Source organism: Electrophorus electricus, chromosome 7, assembly GCF_041902795.1.
Source record: "Electrophorus electricus isolate QZ-2024a chromosome 7, ASM4190279v1, whole genome shotgun sequence".
Classification (NCBI taxonomy): domain Eukaryota; kingdom Metazoa; phylum Chordata; class Actinopteri; order Gymnotiformes; family Gymnotidae; genus Electrophorus; species Electrophorus electricus.
Window position 1 is genome coordinate 31127999 of NC_137503.1, and position 23448 is coordinate 31151446.

The 23448-nt window shown below is 42.9% G+C and overlaps 3 protein-coding genes and 1 long non-coding RNA gene across 6 annotated transcripts; 2 read left to right on the plus strand and 2 right to left on the minus strand.

Annotated features, from left to right (window-relative positions):
• The first annotated feature begins 2187 nt into the window (after nucleotides 1-2187).
• LOC145658717 (uncharacterized) lies at nucleotides 2188-3544 on the plus strand. The gene is made up of 3 exons (XR_014124508.1): nucleotides 2188-2321; nucleotides 2410-2644; nucleotides 2753-3544. It is a non-coding gene; the product is annotated as an uncharacterized LOC145658717 (long non-coding RNA).
• Nucleotides 3545-6362: 2818 nt separating this feature from the next.
• Nucleotides 6363-12659, minus strand: si:ch211-121a2.4 (transmembrane protein 205). 3 transcript variants are annotated; one of them, XM_027027904.3, is made up of 5 exons: nucleotides 12540-12590; nucleotides 12396-12437; nucleotides 11343-11518; nucleotides 11020-11183; nucleotides 6363-9283 (listed from the first exon to the last, which is right to left on the minus strand). In XM_027027904.3, exons 3-5 carry the CDS (start codon nucleotides 11440-11442, stop codon nucleotides 8981-8983), a joined length of 567 nt encoding a protein of 188 aa, XP_026883705.2. In that variant the 5' UTR covers nucleotides 11443-11518; nucleotides 12396-12437; nucleotides 12540-12590; the 3' UTR covers nucleotides 6363-8980. The 3 variants fall into 3 exon arrangements, with proteins under 3 accessions (XP_026883705.2, XP_081573519.1, XP_026883706.2); XM_081717393.1 differs by lacking the exon at nucleotides 12396-12437 and having other exon boundaries at nucleotides 12574-12659; XM_027027905.3 differs by lacking the exon at nucleotides 12396-12437 and having other exon boundaries at nucleotides 12540-12636.
• Nucleotides 12660-12745: 86 nt separating this feature from the next.
• LOC113588641 (ciliary microtubule-associated protein 2) lies at nucleotides 12746-16977 on the plus strand. Its single transcript, XM_081717384.1, has 10 exons — nucleotides 12746-12944; nucleotides 13142-13229; nucleotides 13533-13682; nucleotides 13935-14054; nucleotides 14460-14600; nucleotides 14754-14897; nucleotides 14975-15148; nucleotides 15365-15502; nucleotides 16122-16249; nucleotides 16391-16977. The coding sequence occupies exons 1-10, from the start codon at nucleotides 12895-12897 to the stop codon at nucleotides 16503-16505; spliced, it is 1248 nt and encodes a 415-aa protein (XP_081573510.1). The 5' UTR covers nucleotides 12746-12894; the 3' UTR covers nucleotides 16506-16977.
• Nucleotides 16978-17067: 90 nt separating this feature from the next.
• On the minus strand, nucleotides 17068-23345 carry dhcr24 (24-dehydrocholesterol reductase). Its single transcript, XM_027027916.3, has 9 exons — nucleotides 22865-23345; nucleotides 22000-22155; nucleotides 21583-21688; nucleotides 20477-20595; nucleotides 19715-19978; nucleotides 19144-19287; nucleotides 18191-18388; nucleotides 17826-18004; nucleotides 17068-17722 (listed from the first exon to the last, which is right to left on the minus strand). Exons 1-9 carry the CDS (start codon nucleotides 23093-23095, stop codon nucleotides 17569-17571), a joined length of 1551 nt encoding a protein of 516 aa, XP_026883717.2. The 5' UTR covers nucleotides 23096-23345; the 3' UTR covers nucleotides 17068-17568.
• Between the last annotated feature and the right edge of the window lie 103 nt (nucleotides 23346-23448).

Genomic DNA, 23448 nt, shown 5'->3' on the forward strand with positions numbered 1-23448 from the left:
GTAGGAGAGTAAACGTATGGCGCCCCTAGAGGACAGTGTACGCAACTGTCGGCTACCGCGCTGTCAGGCATGAGAAAACGCGTTCAAGCAGGCGACTTTTTCGAGAAAAATCCGTTTTCCTCGTTGTGAAAGGCGCTTATGTTGACAACTACTGCAATTCCTCTGAACCCCCAGAAAAAGGGGCGGGGACAAGTGTTGTCAGTGAACTTCCTGGGGTAGCACGCTGAAATTAATTCATAGGTAAAGACACTTTATTATAGCGTAGGCTAGAATACTTTGCGTACTGTTTAATTCCATGGCCGATTGCAAAATCCACATAAGATCAGCCAAATAACCATCAAATAGTTAATCAAATTCCAATTTGAATGCATAATTTCCAGTAAATCAAGGCTGCACATACATAACCAATTCTAACAAGTTTATTTACTTACAGGACTAATAACAATTATCCACGACAACGTCAGTCCTTGTCTGCTTCTGCAGTATATACACTACAAAAGATTCCATGATTACTTAATTAGCTGTTTTTCCCCCCTAGTAACAATGACTTCCACCGAACTACAAACTACTACTATGTGCAAATGTTTACACTTTACACTGCAGAGTTTATGTGTAGCTTCCAGTTCCATTTCCTATATCAGAGCAGAATGACTGAGGTTTTGTGTCCTGACCACAGTTTGCATGTAACAGGAAGCAGGTTGGGCCTATTTGCTTGCATTACTGGAGAGCTGAAACTAACTTCTGAGTGCCCCCTTTCTGAAGCACATTTTTTGGTTTACTAAAATGGAAGAAGCAAGTGTTTTATTAGGGAAAGAGGAATTCTGCTTGGATTTATCGTTCAGTAATGCATTTCAGTAAAGCATTTCTGCTTGGATTTACTGAACGATCCAGTGACTTTATCCTGTGGACATAGTTTCTGTATGAACTGCATTAATAGCTTCTGGGATCAGCAAAGAGATTTCAGTTGTCCCCATTGCAGAGAGAGATTCAGTCCGAGGCCTGCTATACGCAGGAACCACATGCTAGCTGAGGTGGTGGAGAAACTGAGAGATACTGGTCTGTAACTCATGGCTGATTGTTATGCTAAACCTGGAGATGTTGAGTGTGACATCTGTACTGGAAAAAAGAGAAAAGCTGTCAAGTCTTGTCTGGTGTGTCTGGCGTCCTACTGCAAAGCTCATTTTCAACCTCACGATGAGTCCGCCGCCCTGAAAAGGCATACAGTGGTGGAAGCCTCTGCACACCTTCATGAGAAAATCTGCCCACAACATGGGAGGCTTCTGGAGGTTTACTGCCAAACAGATCAGAAATGCATTTGCTATCTGTGCACACTAGATGAACACAGTGGTCACAAAATGGTTTCAACTGTAGCTGAGAGGGCAGAGAAAGAGGTAAGTATAGGTACATGTAATTTTTACATTTACAGTATTTAGCAGATGCTTTTATCCCAAATGACTTATAATTATGACTGAATATAATTTGAGCAATTGAGGGTTAGTGGTCTTACCCAGGGGCCCAACAGTGGCAGCTTGGGACTTGAACTGGCAACCTTCCAATTACAACTTGAGTACGTTAACCACTGAGCTCCCACTGCCAGTAATGACACACCTGTACATGTACATGTAATCACACGCAAGCTGATACATGCGGAACCATTTTAGATCCACATATTTGTTAGCCGGTGGCCAGCGTTGGAGTACTCAAAAAATAGTCCATTACTTACTCATTACTTCTCTAAAGTTGTAATGATTATTTATTTCCTGGAGAAACATGTACATTCACAGTAATGTTTTTTTTCTGCACGAAAAATTTGAAATAATGAGAATGCCTCCTTTGTTTTGGGCAAATCTTTAATTGATAGCTTTTGTACAGTTCCTTGTCAAAGAACTGGGAGACAATGAAACGTAACTTGAATACATAAACAACCTAGAAGCAAAAGTGAAAACAAGAACACAAAAAACTCCAAGCGGGGAACTGTGACAGTAGTGTCTTATTTTATTAAGTTAGTAACTAATGTGATTTTTAATAGCAATGCGTTACATTACTTTACAGAAAAAAATGTAATCACGTCTATAGTTTTGGCTGAAGAGTTTATACAAACATGTGAGGTCATCCAAATATTCTATAGTGCTTAATACTGTGCTGTTCGTTATCTATAAGAATACTTTAACCCCAAGTGTTGGCGACATAGGGATGCGTCGATTGTTTTTCATGTTTCTCGACAGAAGCAGGTGTTTGAGGCACAGAACATTTACAAAAAGAGAATCCAAAAGTGGGAGGGGGAGCGTGTGGAGCTTATGACATCTATAGAGTCTCTTAAGGTGAGTGCAGGGCACGGAGACACCATACCGTCGATGTTCTGATGAAAGCTAAACGCTTCTCCTTCTTGCCCATTATTGGTCTGAATAGAGTTCTGCACATACAGCGGTGAAGGACACTGAGATGATGTTTCATGAGCTCATTCGCTCGATTTGGAAAAAAGTGCTCTGAGGCGACAGCAGTGATCAGAACTCAGGAGGAAGCTGAACTATGTAGAGCTAAAACACACTTAAAGCAAGTGGAGCAGAAGATTACTGATCTCCAAAGGACAGAAGATGAGCTACAGCAGCTCTCAAAGACAGAGGATGACATCCATTACCTGCAGGTAACGCACAAGATTCCTGGGCCACCTATCTGAAGAAACTCAAGAAAGTTTCTTGTCCAAGAGTGTTACCCCTTGAATTTATTTTGTATTATATATTCTTTCTTGTAGATTTTCTCTTTACATGATCTCAGTCGAGATGATGACTTACCCAGGAGATAGATATGCTACATTCGCATCAGAATGTGAAGATATTTGTCTCTACACTTAAAAAGAGAACTGCTCATTTCAAACCATGCCGTGATTCATCGCCTCATTTGAGAAGTCAGTTAAATGCTTCTCTGTGCACCATCTCTGCTAGCCATCCTGAAAAAAGCTCTCTATCCAAATCCACCTCTGCATCCAAATTCAGGTTTATGGCTACCACAGAGCCCCAGACCAGGCCTGCTGCATTCTCCTTTGGAACTTCAATCAAACCTGCCACTGTATCAGTGTCCACTGACAGCTTTAGGACACAAACCAAACCTGCCACTGTAACAGTGTCCACTGACAGCCTTAGGACTCAAACCAAACCTGCCACTGTATCAGTGTCCACTGACAGCTTTAAGACACAAACCAAACCTGCCACTGTATCAGTGTCCACTGACAGCTTTAGGACACAAACCAAACCTGCCACTGTAACAGTGTCCACTGACAGCCTTAGGACTCAAACCAAACCTGCCACTGTATCAGTGTCCACTGACAGCTTTAAGACACAAACCAAACCTGCCACTGTATCAGTGTCCACTGACAGCTTTAGGACACAGACCAAACCTGCCACTGTAAAAGTGTCCACTGACAGCTTTGGGATACAGACCAAATCTGCTTCTGTATCAGTGTCCACTGACAGCTTTGGAACACAGACCACACCTGCCACTGTATCGGCGTCCACAGACAGCTTTGGGACACAGATCAAGTCGGACACTGTGCCTTTCAGCTTTGGGACACAGATTCAACTTGCTACTGTACCCAAGTCCACTATCAGGTTTGGGAAAAAGACTAAACTTGATACTGTACCCAAGTCTACAGTTAGGTTTGGGACAGAGACCAAGCCTGACAATGTTCCTTTGTCCACAGACAGCTTTGGGACAGACCAAGCCTGTCACGGACTCCCCACCTGATTTAGTTTCTGATTTTATGTATGATTCTGCCTTTGATTCTGAGTTTGTTACAGTCATTTTGGCCTAATCCAAGCCTGCTTTTGAACCTCTAGTTTGGCAGCTCATTTGACTTTGAGCCACTCCAGGTCCAAGCTTTAATGATCCTACCAGCCAAAAGACCTGTAAAAATATATAATTTAAAGTATTGAATAAAGTGTGCATTATATTTTGTCTGGCATTATCACATTAGCATCTGTTTTAGTCAGTTTTAGATCAGTTTTGCTGACACTATCTGGGATTGGTGCATTTGAATTCATTAACTACTGGGTGACTGCAAATTTCAAAATGTAGTTCTAAATTTCGAACTACATGAAAACATCATGACATTAAATATGAATATGGAAGATATAACAGCATTGTACATACAAGATTCAAGTATCAAATTAAGAGTAGAATGTATTTCAGAATGTGCTATAGAAAATTAGGAAATACTGGCAATTAAAATATAACACAAATCAATGTAAATAACTGAAAAAAAATTAAATAAAACTATAAATTGTTTAACAACTTAATCTTAAACTTGTTCATATCTTTTAGGTATATGTTGGTGATATATATATATTTTTTGTGTTTAATTTATTTCTATACATTAATTAGTGGGTACATAGGTACTTAAACATTTCTTACACAGCTACACTCTTTGATGTGATCAAACCATGTTAACTTAAACAATCTACAATACTACTGAAATACAAACCTACAATTCCATTTTAAAATTTTGAAAATTTAAATTTTATATAAAAAATCTGAAAATTTTCCATCAAGCATGTGGCCCCTAAAAGGGCAAGAGGCAAACATACATCATAAAGTGTATTTTTCATTTTATTTTAAAAATCCTGTTTATTGGAGAATTGGGGGATTCTGCCATAGCGGGTAGAGGCGGGGCATTAGAAGCTGCAGGCTTTGGCACTCACCACTATACCGGGCACGCATTCCCTTTGAAGCACTCAGGGGTTTTCTTCTTAAAGAATTATTAGTAAAATCTAAAAGCCTTCGGACCTTTATGAAGTCAATCCCTCCCCCTCCCTCCCCTCATAACCAGTCTGAAATAATACCTTGAGCAGTTTTCTTCCTTTATCACTAGGGGAGAGTAAATATTATTAATGAATTTGGCACAGAAATGTTCATTTCTGTTCTGAAATATTCCAAAAATTTTAACAAAATCTTTAAAAAACATTTTTTTAAATATGTATTGATAATGTAACTGTTGAGTTTCTGTGGAATAAAAGAATCCCTAGAATTCACCACGGCATGCTAGAAAGACACCGATGATGCTTCGTCACGGCCAAACCTTCCGCATTATACAGACTATACGGTCAGTTATGCAGGATTGATTCTTCAAACTCTGCAAATCAAGAGAAATCCAAGTGGCTACTTTTGGTAAATCTTGTTTCATTACAAACTGCTCTGTCAAAGTGCTCTTATGCTTGAGTCTAAATCCAGATACATGTCCAACCAGTTGTGAAACATTCCTTTAAAATTTCTACACAACTTAGAAATGCCTTTTCACTTAAAGACCTCTCAATACATGCTCCTACAGACAGAAATAACATGTTTATGTCCTCAGTAATTGATAGGGGCTTTAACGTGGGGGTGGACAAGGAGCATCCACACAGTAAAAGACCTTTTTATGGGTAACCATCCTGTCACTTGAACAGCTCAGACACATTTTTTTTCCAACTCTAAATATACAATTGGCAGTGTTATTCATACAAAATATTCACCCCATGTGCAACAGGGGCAAATCAGAACTAACCACCCTTTCACATACTCTCTTCATGCCCCAAACTAGCTTTCTTTTGGAAAATAATGTTTTCTTTCCTTACTGATGTTTGGAAGCCTTTTGTTGAGCCCTTTTCACTAGTAGCAACATTTGGAGTGATTATCACGTTTATATAATCATTTCAGCCAAAAGTGTGATTGCTTTTGCAACCTTGCAGGCACGATAACGTGTGCTGCTTAAATGGAAACACATGGTCACACCTGTTTTATCACGGGGTTACTGATTTACTATTTAACACCATAAGGGGATATGGTGCAGGGTTTTACTCTGTCTGGGAGTTACGGTTACTTATGTGGAAAAGATGGACTACATGGGCATTGTGTTATAAGATTCTATGACCACCACAGCTACTGTTATTACTACAACTATTGTTGGCATCATTCAGCTCAGCTACTTTTAATCATCTCCTGTGTTGTGGATTTGTATCTGCATTTAATCTGTGAATGTGTAAGGGTTCAGAAGGGGGTTGGGGGTGATGTTTTTCTCCCCCCTTCATTTTCAAATATTACAACATTCCCTTTGTGAAAACCAATTAAATGTACCTTTGATTAGCCCAAAAAGCGGTCCAAGATTTAAACTACATCAAATTAAAAACTTGTACAGAATGTCAGGCGGAAATGAAGCTCTCTTCTGCAGTTAAAAAGTCTTCCTATTCCTGGTCCTGATTGTGCAAATGATACAGTATTAACATGTTTTTTGGCATTTTCAGGCAAATCAACACAGAATGTTACTGAACAGAACACACAAGTATAGACAATTTAGCACCAGCTTTTTAATTTCTCTCTCTCACACACACACACACACACACACACACACACACACACACACACACACACACACACACACACACACACACACACACACACACACACACACACACACACACACACCATCTGAATAAATAGCTGTCCAGTACACTGACCACCTTTAAGTGGTAAGAATCCATAATAACAGAGGTGCATTAACAGACATGAAAGGTGCAAAAGTAACAAAATATTATCAGAAACTGTAATGGTAACTTCATCCGATACATGGATATTATCCAACACCATAAAACACATAAATACCACCGGGAATACAGTCCTGTACTGGGTCTCATCATGGTGAACAGAACTCCACCTAGATAAAAACAGATCCAAAGGTGTTAAAGAATAGGCTTAAACACCATGTGAGTCCATTCACATCAGGTACTCCATGAAACCACCACTGCAGCAATTAACATGGAAATATTCATTTTTAATGAACTGCTGTCTCATTTGCATTGACTGAATAGCGAGCACCCTAAATTGCAGAGCAAGATACTAAAAGCCTTACCAGCAGCTTTCTTTTCTATATTATATAGTCTAGTCTAAAACATTATTCGCATTTTCCTATTTAGGGTCCTATGACAACACTAGACATGAACGAGAGATAAAACTGGGATGGACAGGATTTTCCAGCCTAACATTCTTTCATAACAATACACAGTGAGGCACACAATGCGACTGTGTAACATCAAGTATGGGCACATGATGAATCATGTCACTCCTGTAATGCAGATACATTTTAAAGACCCAGGGAATATATTGTACGGTATTAAAATATGCCTTGCATTACATTGGAGTGTTATGCAGCATCCTGCAAATTTTGCATTTAAAAATGACCAAAGAGATGAAACACTACAGAAAAGCCAACCAAATTAACTCATTGGCCCGATCTGAGAGTTGTCGGGGTGTGGTCCTTATTGTCCAATAAGCATACTTGATTGACAATCCACTATCACACATTCACAGTTTGCCGTGGACTCCTAAAGAGCAGAATGTCACAGCACGTGAAGGGAGCCATACAACTGCACATGTACAACCCTACTGATGAAGATACCATTTAGGAGTGCTGTCAGAATGGTGGATTATGTTTTCTATCATGATGAAACCAATACTGTAGGCTTAGACGCAAATGACTAACTCTCGGGAAAGTGAAAAACTGCACAGACTTCACTGCAGAACAACTTAGCCTAGCAGTGACAGCTCCCTGATCAAATGCCTACTTTTAGATTCACAAGTTTATTCTAAAAGTATCAAAGATGTAGTCTTGGTGTCACTGGGATACCTTATTTTTAATCTATAGGATTAAAAGAGAATCACTATAGTATACTGATCCACTTATACAAACATTACTATCAACATTTCAGTTTATATTTACAGCATTTGGCTTGTCAGCAAGATGCTACGTGTTTCTGGGAATTGAAGCTGGGTGGTAAAGATGACCTTGGTGGTGCTAACAGACGTACAACAGGAGCAGTTTGCCAGCACTGTTAAGCATCCACCCTTAGAAGAACGCGCCACGCTGTACGTTCGGTTAAGGCTTCTGCTCACAAGGTAGCTTTCTTTAGCTAGCCAAGTTGTGTAGACTCATTCACCAAACGCATGGAGTTTGCATGCTACTTGTTACATTTTAAAGAGCAAATGCTACTGATGAAGTCTGTAAACTGAGACAGTTGCTTATCTGGACCCCCAAACGTACAACCTGCACTGCAGCTATGTTCAGTTACATTGCGCTGCTACTTTGTGTCGCATTGCTGGTGTGGGTGTGTCTACAGTACCTGATGGTTAGACAGTAGAGCCTGCATAACCTGCAGAACCACATTGAGGAGGAACAGAGACAAAAGGCTGGGAAATGCAAAGAGGGCTCCAGACCAGCTATAGATATTCGCCACAGCTAAAACATGCCGTTTTGAGTACTGAAGCTAATTAGGAAAGAAGTCTTACCACAAAGGAAGCATGCTCTGTGCGAGCTTGCCATACAGGAGGAAAGGTTGTGAGTGGGTGTTGCAGCTTGGATGGATGTCAACAGAATGTGGTGGCACACAATCAGCAAATTGGTACTTTCCCCAACCCTGGGATACCAGCTCCGAGGCCAGGGAGTGGTCACCTTGATTGCCCCCCATACAACCTGACCGCAGGACAACCCTTGGCCTGTTTACTAAGAGCACATAAACCCAGCAGCTGTGATCACGAACACGGTGTACAAAATGATCATAAGGACTCCAGAAGTATTGGCTGAAGAATCTATGGGAGATTCTTTAACAGAATAATCTAGAGTTTTCTCATGCATGTGAGTAGAGGAAAAAGAAATCAACATATAAAAAAAAAACAAAAAAAAAAATTTGATATTCTGTAACAACTGTTCTTCTTCTTCTTCTAAAAAAAAAAAACCCCCATCTTTCAAAGATAGTGCATCTGATCTACATAAGTATTTTACATTAGATACTACGAGACTGAGGACAAAGGAAGAGAAAAACAGTAAGAAACGAGACCAACCAGGGTGGCACTAGCTGGGCATGCCCAGACTGACTTGTTGGCCCAGGTCCAAGACACAGACTGCCTCTCTCTGCATCGCCGGTATGTCGCCCTGGCACAGGGTCGGCTGTCTAGCTGTTCACAGCGTAGTGAGGTTCTCTGCTAGGTAGTAAAGACTGTAGCCATTACAAACAATGCAGCACAGGTTGCACAGGGACGACAGCAGGTGGTAGAGCCACAGCCGGCTGCTTAACCGCTTGTACTTGGGGTTGGCGAGACACAGTTTGGAGTAAGCCTCGCGGTTGGACGACAGGCCGATGTCCTGACCCAGGCCGCAGGACTGCTCCATCACATGCATGTCCGCCATGATCTCAGAGGTCAGCTGGCCAAACCACTGGGCGTTCACTGCCGCCACGGTCACGCACACGAAGAAGATAAAGATCTGTGCGGGAAGACAGACTAGATTAAAACGAGTGAAGAGAGACGGACTTCTGTTCACAGCCTTTCCAGAGCTCATCAGAGGCCCTAAGAAAAAAACCTTTATTTTTTAAATCACATCTGGCCTATTTGAATCATAAGGTGCTATCGTTCAAAACCATGAAGAGCCTGCATTACCCATCACATGCATACTCATATTATATACAGAATTAATTCATTAAATGTGTGGTCATAAAGACCACTGCGATTTATAGGGGGAGGAACATTCAAGCATGAATGACCTTGAACCTAAGATGTATAGATAATTGATCTATTATGCACATGTTAAATTAATTGCTGAATTACATATTGCAGTAACATTGTTTGTGTTTGGCCCTACTTTAAACTCACCTCTACCCAAGGTGAAAACCAATCAAAATCGGCATAAATAAATATTAAAGACACACGTCAAGAGACAGATGCCTGATTATCTGTAGTTGTGAGACAGTGGTAAGCTGCAAACTGCCATTCCATAAAAATGGAACGCATTTTATGCATATTACACCAAGACAGGAACTACTGGGTTGTACTGAGAAAATGACAAATGGCAGAACAGCAAACTTGTATCTCTCCTCAGCCTAAATCTGTTTATAGTTTTTTTTCCTCTCCAACACCTACATTTTCATTTCTTATTATGACAGATGTTCATGGCAGTCTGAGATTCTGCCTGAGCAAGGCAGCTTCCTCTCTGTGTCCTCATACTATTGCAGCGGCAATGTTTGCCATCATGATCACTCCAAATAAATTGAAAATGTGCCTTTTCAACACATTTTTCAATTAGCTAAAAATGTGCAGAATTTTGGTGACAACTTGCTCATATGGCCAAACATTGTTAGTGCAAAGATACTGGGAAATGTACCGTCCGTCAGGTTTGGATGGTGATTTTTGCGGGGTGAAGCTTTATTGCACTGCGCAGGCCGATCACTAACTGGTTTGGTGAGATGCATGCTGGTTAGGTTTGTTTCTTTTTGTCCGATTTGCGTGGAGGCCATCAGCACGTCACAAAGACACAAACCGTTATAATCTCATGAGAGTGAGACGCCTGCAGGCGCTCTTCACCTGTCTGCACGAGCCGCACGAGCCGCACGAGATGACAGAGCTTAATCCGCATTGGCTAGAATCTCCGCTGAAATACATATACCCACAAACTGTAATTAATACAGCATGCAAGCTACTAACTGAGGGTGTATTTGGGTATTTGGAGTGTGTTGATATTATGCTCACATGTGAAACAATTTTATATTTTTCAGAGAAACGTTACATATGAGCTGCCAGCTCACATCGGGTGCGGCAGGTAAACTCCTGTCCTGACTGTGACCGGCTACTCTCGCTGATCATCAAGGCAAGGCCCAGCTTATCTCAACCCTGTTATGAATCGCTATTGTAAAATAGCAAAATGAGAAGAAAACATGGTAGAACTATATATTATACAAGTGGTCAAATACGCCATTTATCCACGTGTATAAATCGGAAAACATGTTACCAGGAAGCTTTTTGCTGCCAATATCATGTTAATTCTAGCAGTAGGTATGATAGATTTGGCCCACTATTGTAATACAGAAATATTAAACATTATGAATATACTAAAAAACATTTTAAACGATCATCATGACATGGATTTTGTTCCATACAGCTCTACACACGCATCTAATACTTACGTTAGAGACCACAGCCTTGCACAAAGTCCTACGTGTGGCGTACCTGAGCGGCTTCTTTCTCATCCAGCAGGTCTCTGGGATGGTAGATGGCAAAAATGGCGAGGTTAAAGAAGGCACACGCTGAACCGATGTGCAGGTAGAAAGGGAACAGGCGGCTCTGAATAAAGCCGTAGGCGTGTCTGTTCAGATGGCTGTCCATCACAAACCCTGAAACAAGTGGACAGCATTTCACAGTTAGTACCAGGCCGTAAAACGCAAGTCATATGTGCGTTTCATATCATGTTAGAGCTATAGCGGGGAGTGTTGCACGTCTCCGCCCAGTTTTTCAAAAATGCGCTATGTACGTTGACTAGTTCAGATTCTCACCAGAGATGAAGGTGACCCATATCTGCATGCCCCAAAAGGTTGAGAGGAAGATAAGATGGAGTAGTTTAGCAGTGACGCATGGCTCTCTGTCTGAGGGCATGTTCTGGGACCGTCGGCCAATCTAGGCACTGTCCTCTCTGACCACACTCTCTTTTCCTCTCTACAGACTCTGGGATCTGAGAAGGTACGACATTTTAGCTAAAGTAACAAAGCTTCAATGGGAAGCACGCAGTACATAACAAATCTTAGAAACGTACGCAGCCTCTGAAGTGATACACTATACAGACGTCCTGCCATCACATCACAACATTCGGCCTGTTCGGTTACTCCAATGTTTAGATAATAGTAAGTGTCTGCACAGTGACAAATGACAGTACACACCCTGCCACACAAGAAGTTGGTCGCATTCACCTTTCACCCAGTAGGAACGGGCCGGCAGGTGTGTTTTTACATTACAGTAAACCATGCCGTGTCGTAATCTTTTTTTGTTAATAAAAATGCAGGCAAGCGTGAAAAAACATCACAAAAAGACAAACAACGCTTAGCAAGCTATTAGGGGGGGGGGGGGGGGGGGGACACGGTCCACTGTAGGCAAACTTGGCTCGGTAACTAGCTAATGTCAGCTCGGTCTGCTTGCTTACTTCTTTACCATGGACATTTGCATGCAACTGACATGCATAGTTGGCTAGCAGGCTAGCTAGCTATGTAGACCCAAAACAACTTTGCCGTTTAGCAACTTATTAAGCAAAATACGAAGATAGCTAGTCTAGTTCATTTAGGCACAAGACTTCTCAAAACACCAAATAACGTTCGCTGTCTTAAGTTACTGAAATCAGCGCATAATGAGATGAAAATGCATGCCCGGCAACACAGCCTTCTCAGCTAGCTGACCTAGAAAAGCTTAGACCTGTAACCAGAAAAATGACAGGTGACACTTCAAACATTTTACTCATTAAATAACGTTAATATTGACATTCACTAGCTAGCCGAAGATAATCCGATGGAATAACTAGCTTGTTAGGTAGCTAGCGGTTAGACTTCGAGGATTTTTACCTCGGCGTGCCGGCTTAGGTGACTTCTCTCCAACTTGGTTAACTGTGCAGCAGAAGCACGGTTGCGTCACAATAAAGTCGCGTCACAATAGAGCTGCGTCACGGTGAACGTACTACGAATACAACAGGTGGTTTACGATCATACCTCGTGGTGGTAGTGCAGTGCAGAGTCTAGTTACCTCTAGCTAGCTGCCTTCACAGCTCATAAGTTGGACTTATCACGAATCCAATCGTGGCGTCCAACCCTGCCTAGTTTAGACGGATGGGCGTGCCGAGGATGGCTTGAAGGCGTGCTTTTCCTGTGAGTTATTGCAAACTACTTAACAGACCTGCCCCTTTGAAAACCCGATGCGTCGGGACGGTCCTGCCAGGAGGTTCCGAGCTCTTTGTTGCTACGAAATAATACATTAATTATTTATGTCACGTTGTCATAGTCACGGCATTCTCAAATACACAGACAGGTTTGGTCCTGTGTCTTAGAAGCTGTGCAAAAGCAAAATATGACAGAAAAACAGTTCAAAGGAGCACCTTTTGGAACACAGTCAGCCAGGTAAAACTACTAACTACTACCATTAGTTCTAGTTCTTCTTCTTCTTCTTCTTCTTCTTCTTCTTCTTCTTCTTCTTCTTCTTCTTCTTCTTCTTCTTCTTCTTCTTCTTCTTCTTCTTCTTCTTCTTCTTCTTCTTCTTCAAGGAGCAGGAGTAGGAGTATTCACAACACACAAATTCCTCTTTTTCCAAATTACAGGTTTGACGTGTCAGGAGTCCATCCTGCAAAGAAGAGAGTGGGAACATACACTCAGATCCCCTACTGCAGGAGAAGGACAAGTGACCTGGTGAGGCATTAAACATCAAGTTTTGTTTTATTAATGCTTCATGTTCTGTGTAGCCTAGTCCATGTAACCAGCAGGACATTATGGATCACAGCTGTATGGAGAAGTATAGCAAAGAATGATATGCACTTTCAAGTTTTTCCCCCATTCTGAATAGAGCTCTGAATAGAGCATGAAGGTACAAGATTACACCAGTTATGGGTAACTCAGGAAGTTAGTGTTTCCAATGACAAGCTACAGGTCTCTTGTGTTTTACACTTTGAATGTTTGTGTGTGTGTGTGTGTGTGTGTGTGTGTATGTGTCAGGAGAGGAATCTTGGACCAGGCACATATAATCCAGATTTCGGTGGCTTTAGTGCCCGGGCAGTGCAGGAGCAGGCAAAGAGACCTGATTGGAAGAGGGCCCAGGAAATTGCCCGCCTGCCCCAGCATGCATGGGAGAACGAGCAGTTCCTGGTGAGTGAGAACGTCATCGTTTGTGTTCGACTTGCACGAGTGTGAGCTATGCAGCACATCAGCACTGTACTGTCACTTCAGTTATGTTCGAGAAAAGTACCACAAGTGTTTGTAATTATACTTCAGTCACGTAACGCGTTTAAACCTCTGAAATAAGTGCAGTGCAGAGATTTCTTTCATTGCCTGATTGTTTAGACTGAAAATCTACGTCTTTGATTTTGAACCATTTTGTGGTGTATATTTATTGCTCAGAAATCTAAGGTTGGCCCAGGCACATATAGGATCACTAGTTTCACTGAGGAGTTGGAGAAGAAACCTGGCAGCGTGAGAGGAGTCTGCGAGACCAGAGAAGAGCGCTTCAAAGACTGCCAGGTACACAACTCGGCCACTAGATGGAGACAAGCGAGCGTTATGTCAGCAAGAGCGCGTCTGTTCAAACTGTTCATCCTCGGACACTACGTGAAAGAATGGCAGACCGTTACCTGTGTCACCAGCTTGCCTGTGGTACTTTGGTTGTGACTTTCAGCAGTTAAAATATGACATTTACGGTGTAGAATCTAACAACTCGCGTTACATTTCAAAGAACCAGGCACATTCGAAGATGTCCCGCATAAAGACAGGTCAATTTAGGTAACAAGAAGACCCACATGGAGGCCAAAGTAAAGGTGTCAGGACAGTGTCTTGAGACTTCAGCATATGAGATTATATGAATAGACATGAATATTTATGTGAGGGTACATTATGCATACATTATACATTATGTGACATGTGATCCAGAGCGGGACCCCAGGTCCAGGTACTTATGGTAAGGGGGGAATCCCCTCAGCAGCTCTGGAGGAGAAGGAGAGAAGGTCTATGGGAACATGCTTCTCCATGGGCTCCAACCCCAGTCTGCAGCGTTTCCCCAGAGGCATTGTGGTAAAGATTTTAATAATCAAATAAAAGCTATAGTGGATAAGAATTCAGAATTCATTACTGCCCTGTCAACTTTACTATAACCAACTGCATGCTACAGAACCAACACTTTAGAACACATACTTCACATTAATCCGTTCTTTGTGTATGTGGCAGGACTCTGGTTTGAGTCCAGGCACCTACAGTCTGAAGAGCTCCACTGACCTGATCCTGAGTCGCCGTGTCAGTAAGAGAGGCCCGTATGACCTGTTCACCGGTCCCAGGGACAGTCCCATCAGCTGTGGTTACTTCGCTGTGCCTGTGTGTGCCCTGAGCCTTTTAAGAATTGCTCGATGCATACGTCCTGTTAGGAACATAACAATGATCACTCTCTGCAGAGGAGGGTGAATCTGGACCCTGGCGAATACACTAAAGAGATGCCCAAGTTTGGGGAGAATCTACAGAGGCCTGAGAAGAAGAGACACGGAGTGTTTAGCAAGATGGAGCAGTACCCCACTGTTCCCACAGAGAGACTCCTCCTCTGCTCCCTGGCTCACTGCCCACAGCCAGCGGTGCATACATAACACATTTATTAACATCCATTTAGCCACACAGCTTGACTTAGATGCCATAAGCACTATTATGTTAATTTTACTTATTAAAGGTGAAATGAAAGATTTTACCTTGCCTTAGCCATCACTCAATTACAAGGATGCTATGAGGCCAGTAATGTGCAGGAGTTTAACCTTGCTTGGGCCTTAAATTCTTTTGGTCTCATTCTCCTTCAGACGTTTCCTGGCCCAGGTTGGTATGATGTCACCACTACAATCCAGACGGGCCAATCAAGGAGCGCCAAGACAGCTCCCTTTCTAACCTCCGCCCCCAGGGTCAGCAAGATGACAGAGGCTCTGAGGTCTAAAAGCCGTGTGAGGACCACACTCTGACATCTTACATCCACAAAAACAAATGTGCACACACACACACACACACACACTGCATATGAATTTCTTAGCGAATGCAGTATAGCCTTGGTGATTACATTTTCCATCCTAATTACAGACTTTTAAAACAATTAGCATAGATTGGAATATATTGTAATCTGCCTTGACATCTTCTGGCAGTAATATGAGTGAGCTTGACTCTTGCTTTATCAGTCACCATACTGTAGAAAAGTTCGTAAAAAGTTCTGGATACCATTAAAACACAAGAAGATACTTGTCAACCGCGTAGACACTCAGCAACCTGACAGTGGATCCAGACTCAAATTTTTCACTCTTGTGATTACATAGCTTTCATATTAGTTTCAAAGTTGCTAAATAATTCACTGTGGTTACTGAAAAATATGCCTCTCGATTAATAAATGAATAACAAAGGCCAGGTTAAGACTCAAACAAGGTCCTCTATGGACTTCGAAAAACCACACTAATGCATTATCGTAAGGCAGCTGTTCGTCACGCAAAACCGGAATGTCTATATGAGAAAAAGAAAGCATTTGAGGGAAGGAACAGTGTGTTTGACCCACCGCTCGCGGCACATCTTCCGCAGAGCACAGTTGGACCGGGCCGCTATGACATCACAAGCACATTTCAGAGCCAGAGCGGAAGCGGTCACCGCTCATTGTTCGAGTCCGGAAGCCAGCGCTTCCCATTCCCTGCAAGAGACAAGTACAGGCGGTAAGGACCGTCCATAGCACTAAATCCCCAGATCCCTCCAGGCCCTGGCCCTGCTCGTCCTGGGCTGCCAGTCCAGGGAAACTCCGGGAAACAGATGAGCACTTTTTGTATTGTAATACGAATGCCTCTATTGTTTGCCAGGGAGAGACTCAGACCCATCAACGTTCCTGTGGACAGATCTTCCCTTCTGCAATCGCACAGCACCTTTAATGGAGGACAACCGAATTCTTCAGCCAAGTCCACACTTATCGGCTGATGCTCTCTGTCACAATTTTATATATATATATATCATGGCCTTTTGGTCATGTGCATTTTAAAGTGACCTAAGAGTATGCAGTTTTTGTACCATACAGTTCCCATACAACACTGAACTGTACCTTAGGACATTACCATCTGAGAGAACAGTACACGTGGATTATAAATGAAAAACACATGTGAGCAGCAATCAGGTCATATTAAGCAAAGACAGATAATCACACAACAAAACTCAAAGACTAAGAAGTCAAGCCTCTAGTATGTTAAGGGGCTGTATAGAACTCAAGGATGTCAAGGTCTCTGGAACAGAACATATTTTAAGAGAGCACATATTTATTCTAGACAACACATGACGACCAAAGTCGTTACATGCAGTTGTTAAACTGGAACATTAAATAGGTCAAAAAGTGGAAGCAACACATCCTGACACAAAAATGTTTGTGTGTGAGTGAGAGAGAGAGTGAGACAGAGTGAGTTAGAACAAATCAAGACACCGACTCCACTTTTACAAAGGTAAATCTGTATACGGTATTGTTTTGTTCTTTTGTAAAAATGTAATTAAGTAGCCACTATGATGGATACCAGCTACAGGAAAACATTTTCTCCATCAGCATAACTCAAAGTGTGCTGCAATACAGTTCTGTTTCACAGGAACAACTATGAAAACAAAAAGATCTCTATGAAAACACACTGACTAAGTCCAGATCTCAAAATCATATTAGAAGCACACTGAGAAATTGGCATGAAATATAAGTGCAATTAAAATACAGTATATTCATTAAACTATTTTCATTAGACACGAGTCACAAATAAAAATGAGAAAACATCAGAAAAATTGAGTAGGAAAATACTTTAACATTTTCCCTTTCTGCGAATAGGCTGTGCATGTCCAGACTTCTGCACAAATGTGGAAGACATATTTTGAGAGTCATGTAACTCAGTTGTGTTTTCTGGCTCCCCAGAAATGGAAATGTTATTTGCAAAATGGCTCAGATATGATTAGTTTGTTTTAAAAAATGTGTTTGAAACATCTTATTCTTCCCTGATTTGAGTCGACACTAAAGTCAGTGGCGCGCAGCTTTGCAGATTTTGTCATAGACTTCAGGAAAAGCTCCTTCACAGTCCAACTCCTTCCTGAGCTTTTGATACAGTGTTCCATCAAACATTTCCCAGAATTCCTGCCGCTCCATGTACACATCTGCATAAAGCATCTGGAAACTGGAAAGTGACAGAGTTAAGAAAAAGAAACATGAAAAGTAACATCAGTCCTATGCGTTGACACTGTCTTTCTCTGATTGAATGGCGGTGCTTTGGAACTGACCCGTGGACATCCCTGACAAACTTCTCGAGCTGCCGCATGGAGGTTTGAGCCTGGAAATGCTTCACTCTGGGCTCACCATAGGCACCTATGTCCACATACAGCTCTTCCTCATCTCCCTTGGGGTGCACCATGCCTGGCTGATGGGGCAAACTGAACGGGCAAAGCCACAGCGGGTACACCTGCAGTACATGTGCTCGCGCGCACACACACACACACACACACACACACACACACACACACCCACACACACACACACCCACACAGGTACAGTCTATAAAGCATCTGTAACACATATAGGACATCAGCACTGCGGTGTGTGAGGACCGGGTGGAGGGTCTGGAGAAGTGGGCCCCAGGGGAGCTTACGTGGACGTCCTGGTGGAAGCGTGAGATGGCCGTGTGCATGTGCTTGCTGGGGACCAGCATGTCCTGCACGACATGGTGCTGCTCGTACAGACGGCGGATGGTCTCTCCCTGGGTCAGCTTCAGCAGAGAGATCTTAGGAGGAACCATCCAGCCAAACGCATATCGGAACAACGGGTTATTCCCAAATGGAATGATGTCCTGAAATCGAGTGAGAGTGAGAGAGAGGGAGAGATAGAATAAGAGAGTTAATGTACGGGAGGGTAGGAGAGAGGGAAAAGTGGTGGAACGGAGGTGAAAAACAGATGCTGTTAACATGGGGGACCCATCAGAGGGACAGACGGATCAATACTTCTCTTCCACATTAGTAGAGCCCATATTTAACATCATGCCATTTACTATTATCAGAAAACTGCTTGAAAGGAAGTGTGTGTGTGTGTCTCTCTTTCTAATGGTATGTGTGATCGCGCACGCACACACAATTTTCCCTACCCAGCTCAAGCGATATCAATTCTTCAAGAAAAAAAATAAATAAAACCTGCATAATTTATTAAGTAATCCTAGACTTGGATAATAGCCACATAGAACTACCTTCAGCTAATAGCAGAGAGGGAAAGCATTAGTGAATGTAATGCAGAAAGGTAGCGTGCGTGTGTGTGTGTGTGTGTGTGTGGGAGAGACCGCGCAACAGAAATGGACACTCGGATGATGATCGCGATGATGGTGATATGGTAAAGCGCTAAGAGACTTTTGCCTGCTTCTACTACATTAAGGGAAGTCTTGTGGGCTGTGGAAAACAAATCTTATGGGATTAACAGAGATGAGAGCTGCAAACCCAAAGGAAAAATGCGTCCTCATCACACGCCATCCCTCATCAATGAAACACTTTTGAAAGTACACTTCAAAACAGCATGAGATGATGCTGCATGTTTTACAGGGCATGGAGCAGGGTGTACCTGCAGCTCCCAGAAGATGCTGCGTGTATGTCTGTGGTAGTAGTGTCTGAGGGGGATGTACTCCACAGCTACACGGCCCTCCTTCAGGTGGCTCTCCACGTGCTTGAAGAACCAGGGCTTATAGTAGAAGCCAATACGGTTGATCTGCCGGATGGAGGCGCACAGTGAAACAAGCCCACACCCACACACACACCCACACAATGCTAAGGCTTGCTTCTTTAACCATCGCTGCAAAGTCCTGGAGGTTTAATCATTTGGCCATTTGTGTGTTTGTGAGAAATGTTTTTTGTGACATTGTGGAAGCATATGTTGCTCTTCGGGGCATGAACTAAAATATTTGGAACATGTGCAAGCAAACGTGAGTTAACCAGTGTCAGCTGGTCAACCTAAAACTGACCATCTTACATCAAACAGCAACATCAGAGTAAATGTAAAATACATTTTAAAAATCTCAAAATCTCAACTATTTTTTTTTAAATTTGAGGCCTCTCCCTGTGATCCACCCTTCTCTTTATACGGAGCAGTGTCTGAAGACAGACATACATAGCAGGACACGCAGCCGAGAGCCCACCTTTTCCGGCTCTGCATGGTCGGTCATGGTGCCAGTCATAATCACAGCCTCATCCAGTGAAAACTGCAGACCCTCCACAAACTGGTTCTCCTTGTTGTCTGACTCCTCTGCAAACCTCCTGCAGACAGCGTCCAGACCCCGCACGGGCTCATAGCGCAGCTTCACCCACTTACGTGCCGGAATGATCCGGATCTCGGCTGCTACCAGGAAGCCCAGCGTTCCACAGGACCACGGAACTGAGTAGAACAGGTCGGAGTTCTCTTTCTGTCCGCAGGAAGAACACATCCAGGCTTTGAGCTCGGGAACACTCACAGAGAGGATGAATCCAGCACAATTCCCTCGAACTTTTTAGTGGCTCATAAAATATGTCTGATTCTAGAATAGTGATGATCCATGTGTATAGACAGTAACAACAGCCCTGTTAGTATTTACTGACTTACTGACGGGGAATAATGAATGAATAAAACAATAATAGAATGGAGTGATCGTGCATCTTTCATTCCTTTCTTCACCTCTCTCTCCCACGTTCGTTCTGTCTCTGCTGTAGAGCCACCAGTGCAGGAAGAACACACGGTGCTTCATAACGGCTTTGCTTTATTGAGTTTTAACAGTGCGGAGATTAGAACGTGATCAGACTATGCACAGACATGCATTTAACACTTAAAAGAAAAGTGCGAGCTTCCAGAAGCACAAAGAGCCATAGACACACCCCCATCACACACTCACACACACACACCCATCACACACTCACAAAAATCATACCTCAGTACAACGGACCAGACTGCCATCTGCAAGCACTAACTCATATGCTACGCAGATGTGTTGGAACAGACCATAGATATGAGAAGAGGACTCTATACCTGTGCCCATTATCAGTCCCCCTGAGAGAGAGAGAGAGAGAGAGAGAGAGAGAGAGAGAGAGAGAGAGAGAGAGAGAGAGAGAGAGAGAGAGACAGAGAGAGAGAGAGAGAGAGTCACAGAGAGAGAGAAAGAGAGTCACAGAGAGAGAGAGAAAGAGACACAGAGAGAGAGGAGAGAGAGAGAAAACGAGCACATTTAATGAAAATACGAACTATGGTGGTGATGTAAAGAATACTGGCCTTTGTGCATTCAAGGCCCAAGTAAAACCACACAAATTATTTTTCTTCTCTTTTTTGTGAAGCTAATGAACAAAATGTGGGGTCGCTAGGCAAAGAGTTCAAAGTTTAAAGACTCTGAGATTCGACCACAACTCTATTCAGCTCCATATTCAACACCTACCATGCACCTTTCAATGGCCAACTGGGGAGGAAAAAACAGACAGCTTCATAAGATAAGCAATCATAGTGTGCACTGTGCTATAAAGTGTGTGTGTGTGTGTGTATGGGAATTATATGAGGAATATATGATGCATATATGATGAAGGTGGACATAAAAACAGGTTTGTTCGCTCTTGCTTTCCATGCTGTTGCTCTCTATAGGGACGAGTCGCAGCAACACTAGCGGGATGGCATGTGCATTTTTCTGCTAGCAACAGATGCTTTAGAGCAGAGCGGGTCATTTCCTCCCCAGTCAAAACTAGACCACAGACACGGGGCCATTACTCACCCATAACCCAATCGCATGCGGCCTCTGACGCACCACACAAGAAATATAATATTGATCAGGGAGCAATATTGCATGTAAACGCTGCACTTATATCTGGGATAGTGCTCGGAGTCATCAAGATGAGTCCTGCCAGAGAGGTCGGGGGAGGAAAGAATGAAGGGGAGATGGGAAGGGGGGAGAGATTGGGAGTGATGGGGCAGGAAAGCAGGACATACTGCGGGAACTAAAACAAGCGAGAAGAGCACCAAATGGTGATGCAAGTTCAAGTTTCCTGTACCAACCTACTGTGAGGTCATCAAGCTCAGGCACGACCGGCAGTGTCCAGCCAATGGAGTTCAGTAAGTGGGTCACCTGACCCATGTTTGCCAAAGGCTCCACACGGACCACCTGGAGGCAGAGGGGGGGATACGTCAGGGGCCTGCAGCGCTGGTTTAGCGCTCCTGCTGCTCCGACTGCTGACTGGGCTCTTATAGGGCTTTGGAGCAAGCTCCGTGAGGAGTGCTTGAGTAGCGAAAGTGCCGAACCGTTCACGGTGGGAGTGGTGGGACCGTTCCCAGAATGCAACAGGCTTAACTGCACAAATATCTATCGCGTGTTTTATCATTAAATTATGGTTATCTCAGATTTCCATGTGAAATAACATTCGTACCGAATTAAACTGCGCTATAGGGCGTAGTTTAGGTGTAGTTGGAACCAACCTGTCTTTCTGTGTCCACCTGCAGGATATCCATCATATTGATTGTGATGTTCTTGTGGGTCTTCTTATATTTGCCCACCCTCAGAGACACGGTGAGCCAACCAGGACGGCCTGTGCACATGTGGACTTTCCTGTTCTCTTTTTTCCAATCGCGAACCTGAGGAACAGAAAGAGGCATCAGATTTAGTGCATCCTGTCACCTTATATGTGGGAAGCTTACGCACACATCCCACAGCCGTTAGGATTTGAAAGTACAGAGGAATGAAACAAATGAAATCATTAATGAACACTTTCAGAGTTTTTTGGCTGTGGCAGGAAATAAAATCTTCCCAGCTCAGTTTTTTTTATATATATAAAGATTTAACATTAAATTCAGTTAAAGATTTAACATTAAATTCATTAAATTAAACCTTATATAGGTTTGTTTACTGGGCCTCAAAATCAGAGCCTAATCAACAAGATTCTGTTTAGTAAATATTGCTAAACATACATTTATACTTAGGGGAGAGATTGAAGCTAAGAAATGGGTGCTTCTGAACAGAGAATTTACGTTTGGATTAAGGGAGAGATTGTTAACCAGTTGGCCTACTTGTTTCCCTCTGTATACATGAATCAAGTACATCACATACATGAGAGGGAGACCCACTACTTCTAGTTCACACTGCCGGCAGTGCCATCACGAAGGGCAAGCATACGGCGTTACATAGAAAACACAGTACAGAAGTCAACCAGGGGACGCTCGGACAGGAGTATCCTCTAAAATCCCTGAAGAGAAGAGAATGACCACCGCGCGCGCGCGCACACACACACACACACACACACACACACACACACACATACACACACAGAGTCCGGACCCTGCTCACCTGCCTCTGAACAGCCCTGACGCGCTCGGCATGCAGTTTCGGGGCAGAACACATCTTGAAAATGACCCATGCTCGCACGTAATAATAAACATCAAAAACGACGGATAGCGGCAGGAGAAAAAGGCAAACGAATATCCATCGCTGGTGAACTAGAACATAATCTAGACCCTTTACTTTGATCCATAAAACGAACAAAACAGCTAAGGCGCAGAGACCCAACAACGGATCCATTTGAGCGTAGAGTCCTTTTTTCACCCACAAGTCACAGAGCAGAAACTGTTATCTGAACTGTTTGCGTCTTTGTTGTGGAGGTGCTTTTAAAAGGTAGTTCCGTTGTCAAACTTCACTAAAGTCAAACGTTTGCATTAACGACGTGTTAACTTTTCTAAGGTGTTCCTTTAATCGTGGGATTCGCCTTGATCTCGCGTCATAGGGAATTCCGATTTTTGTCACTCAACTTAAATCCACTCTGCACGGCTTTGCGAACCTGTCTAGGTGAATTACTAAATCCCGCCTACACCAAACGACGATTGGCGTGTGGTGTGTCAATCCAGCTGACTCCAGTTATTACGTACAACATTTTT

What these genes read in the sequence shown, in the direction of transcription:
- LOC113588641 (XM_081717384.1), top strand. Translation starts at nt 12,895, where the DNA reads ATGACAGAAAAACAGTTCAAAGGAGCACCTTTTGGAACACAGTCAGCC. An exon ending in AGCGCTTCAAAGACTGCCAG is followed by an intron (nt 14,055 to 14,459) that starts GTACACAACTCG and finishes CATGTGATCCAG; the next exon opens with AGCGGGACCCCAGGTCCAGG. An exon ending in CTCACTGCCCACAGCCAGCG is followed by an intron (nt 15,149 to 15,364) that starts GTGCATACATAA and finishes ATTCTCCTTCAG; the next exon opens with ACGTTTCCTGGCCCAGGTTG.
- si:ch211-121a2.4 (XM_081717393.1), bottom strand. Translation starts at nt 11,442, where the DNA reads ATGCCCTCAGACAGAGAGCCATGCGTCACTGCTAAACTACTCCATCTT. An exon ending in ATGGGTCACCTTCATCTCTG is followed by an intron (nt 11,184 to 11,342) that starts GTGAGAATCTGA and finishes CACTTGTTTCAG; the next exon opens with GGTTTGTGATGGACAGCCAT. An exon ending in ATGAGAAAGAAGCCGCTCAG is followed by an intron (nt 9,284 to 11,019) that starts GTACGCCACACG and finishes CTTCCCGCACAG; the next exon opens with ATCTTTATCTTCTTCGTGTG.
- dhcr24 (XM_027027916.3), bottom strand. Translation starts at nt 23,095, where the DNA reads ATGGATCCGTTGTTGGGTCTCTGCGCCTTAGCTGTTTTGTTCGTTTTA. An exon ending in ACCATGCAGAGCCGGAAAAG is followed by an intron (nt 19,288 to 19,714) that starts GTGGGCTCTCGG and finishes TCCATCCGGCAG; the next exon opens with ATCAACCGTATTGGCTTCTA. An exon ending in GCATCTTCTGGGAGCTGCAG is followed by an intron (nt 18,389 to 19,143) that starts GTACACCCTGCT and finishes ACTCGATTTCAG; the next exon opens with GACATCATTCCATTTGGGAA.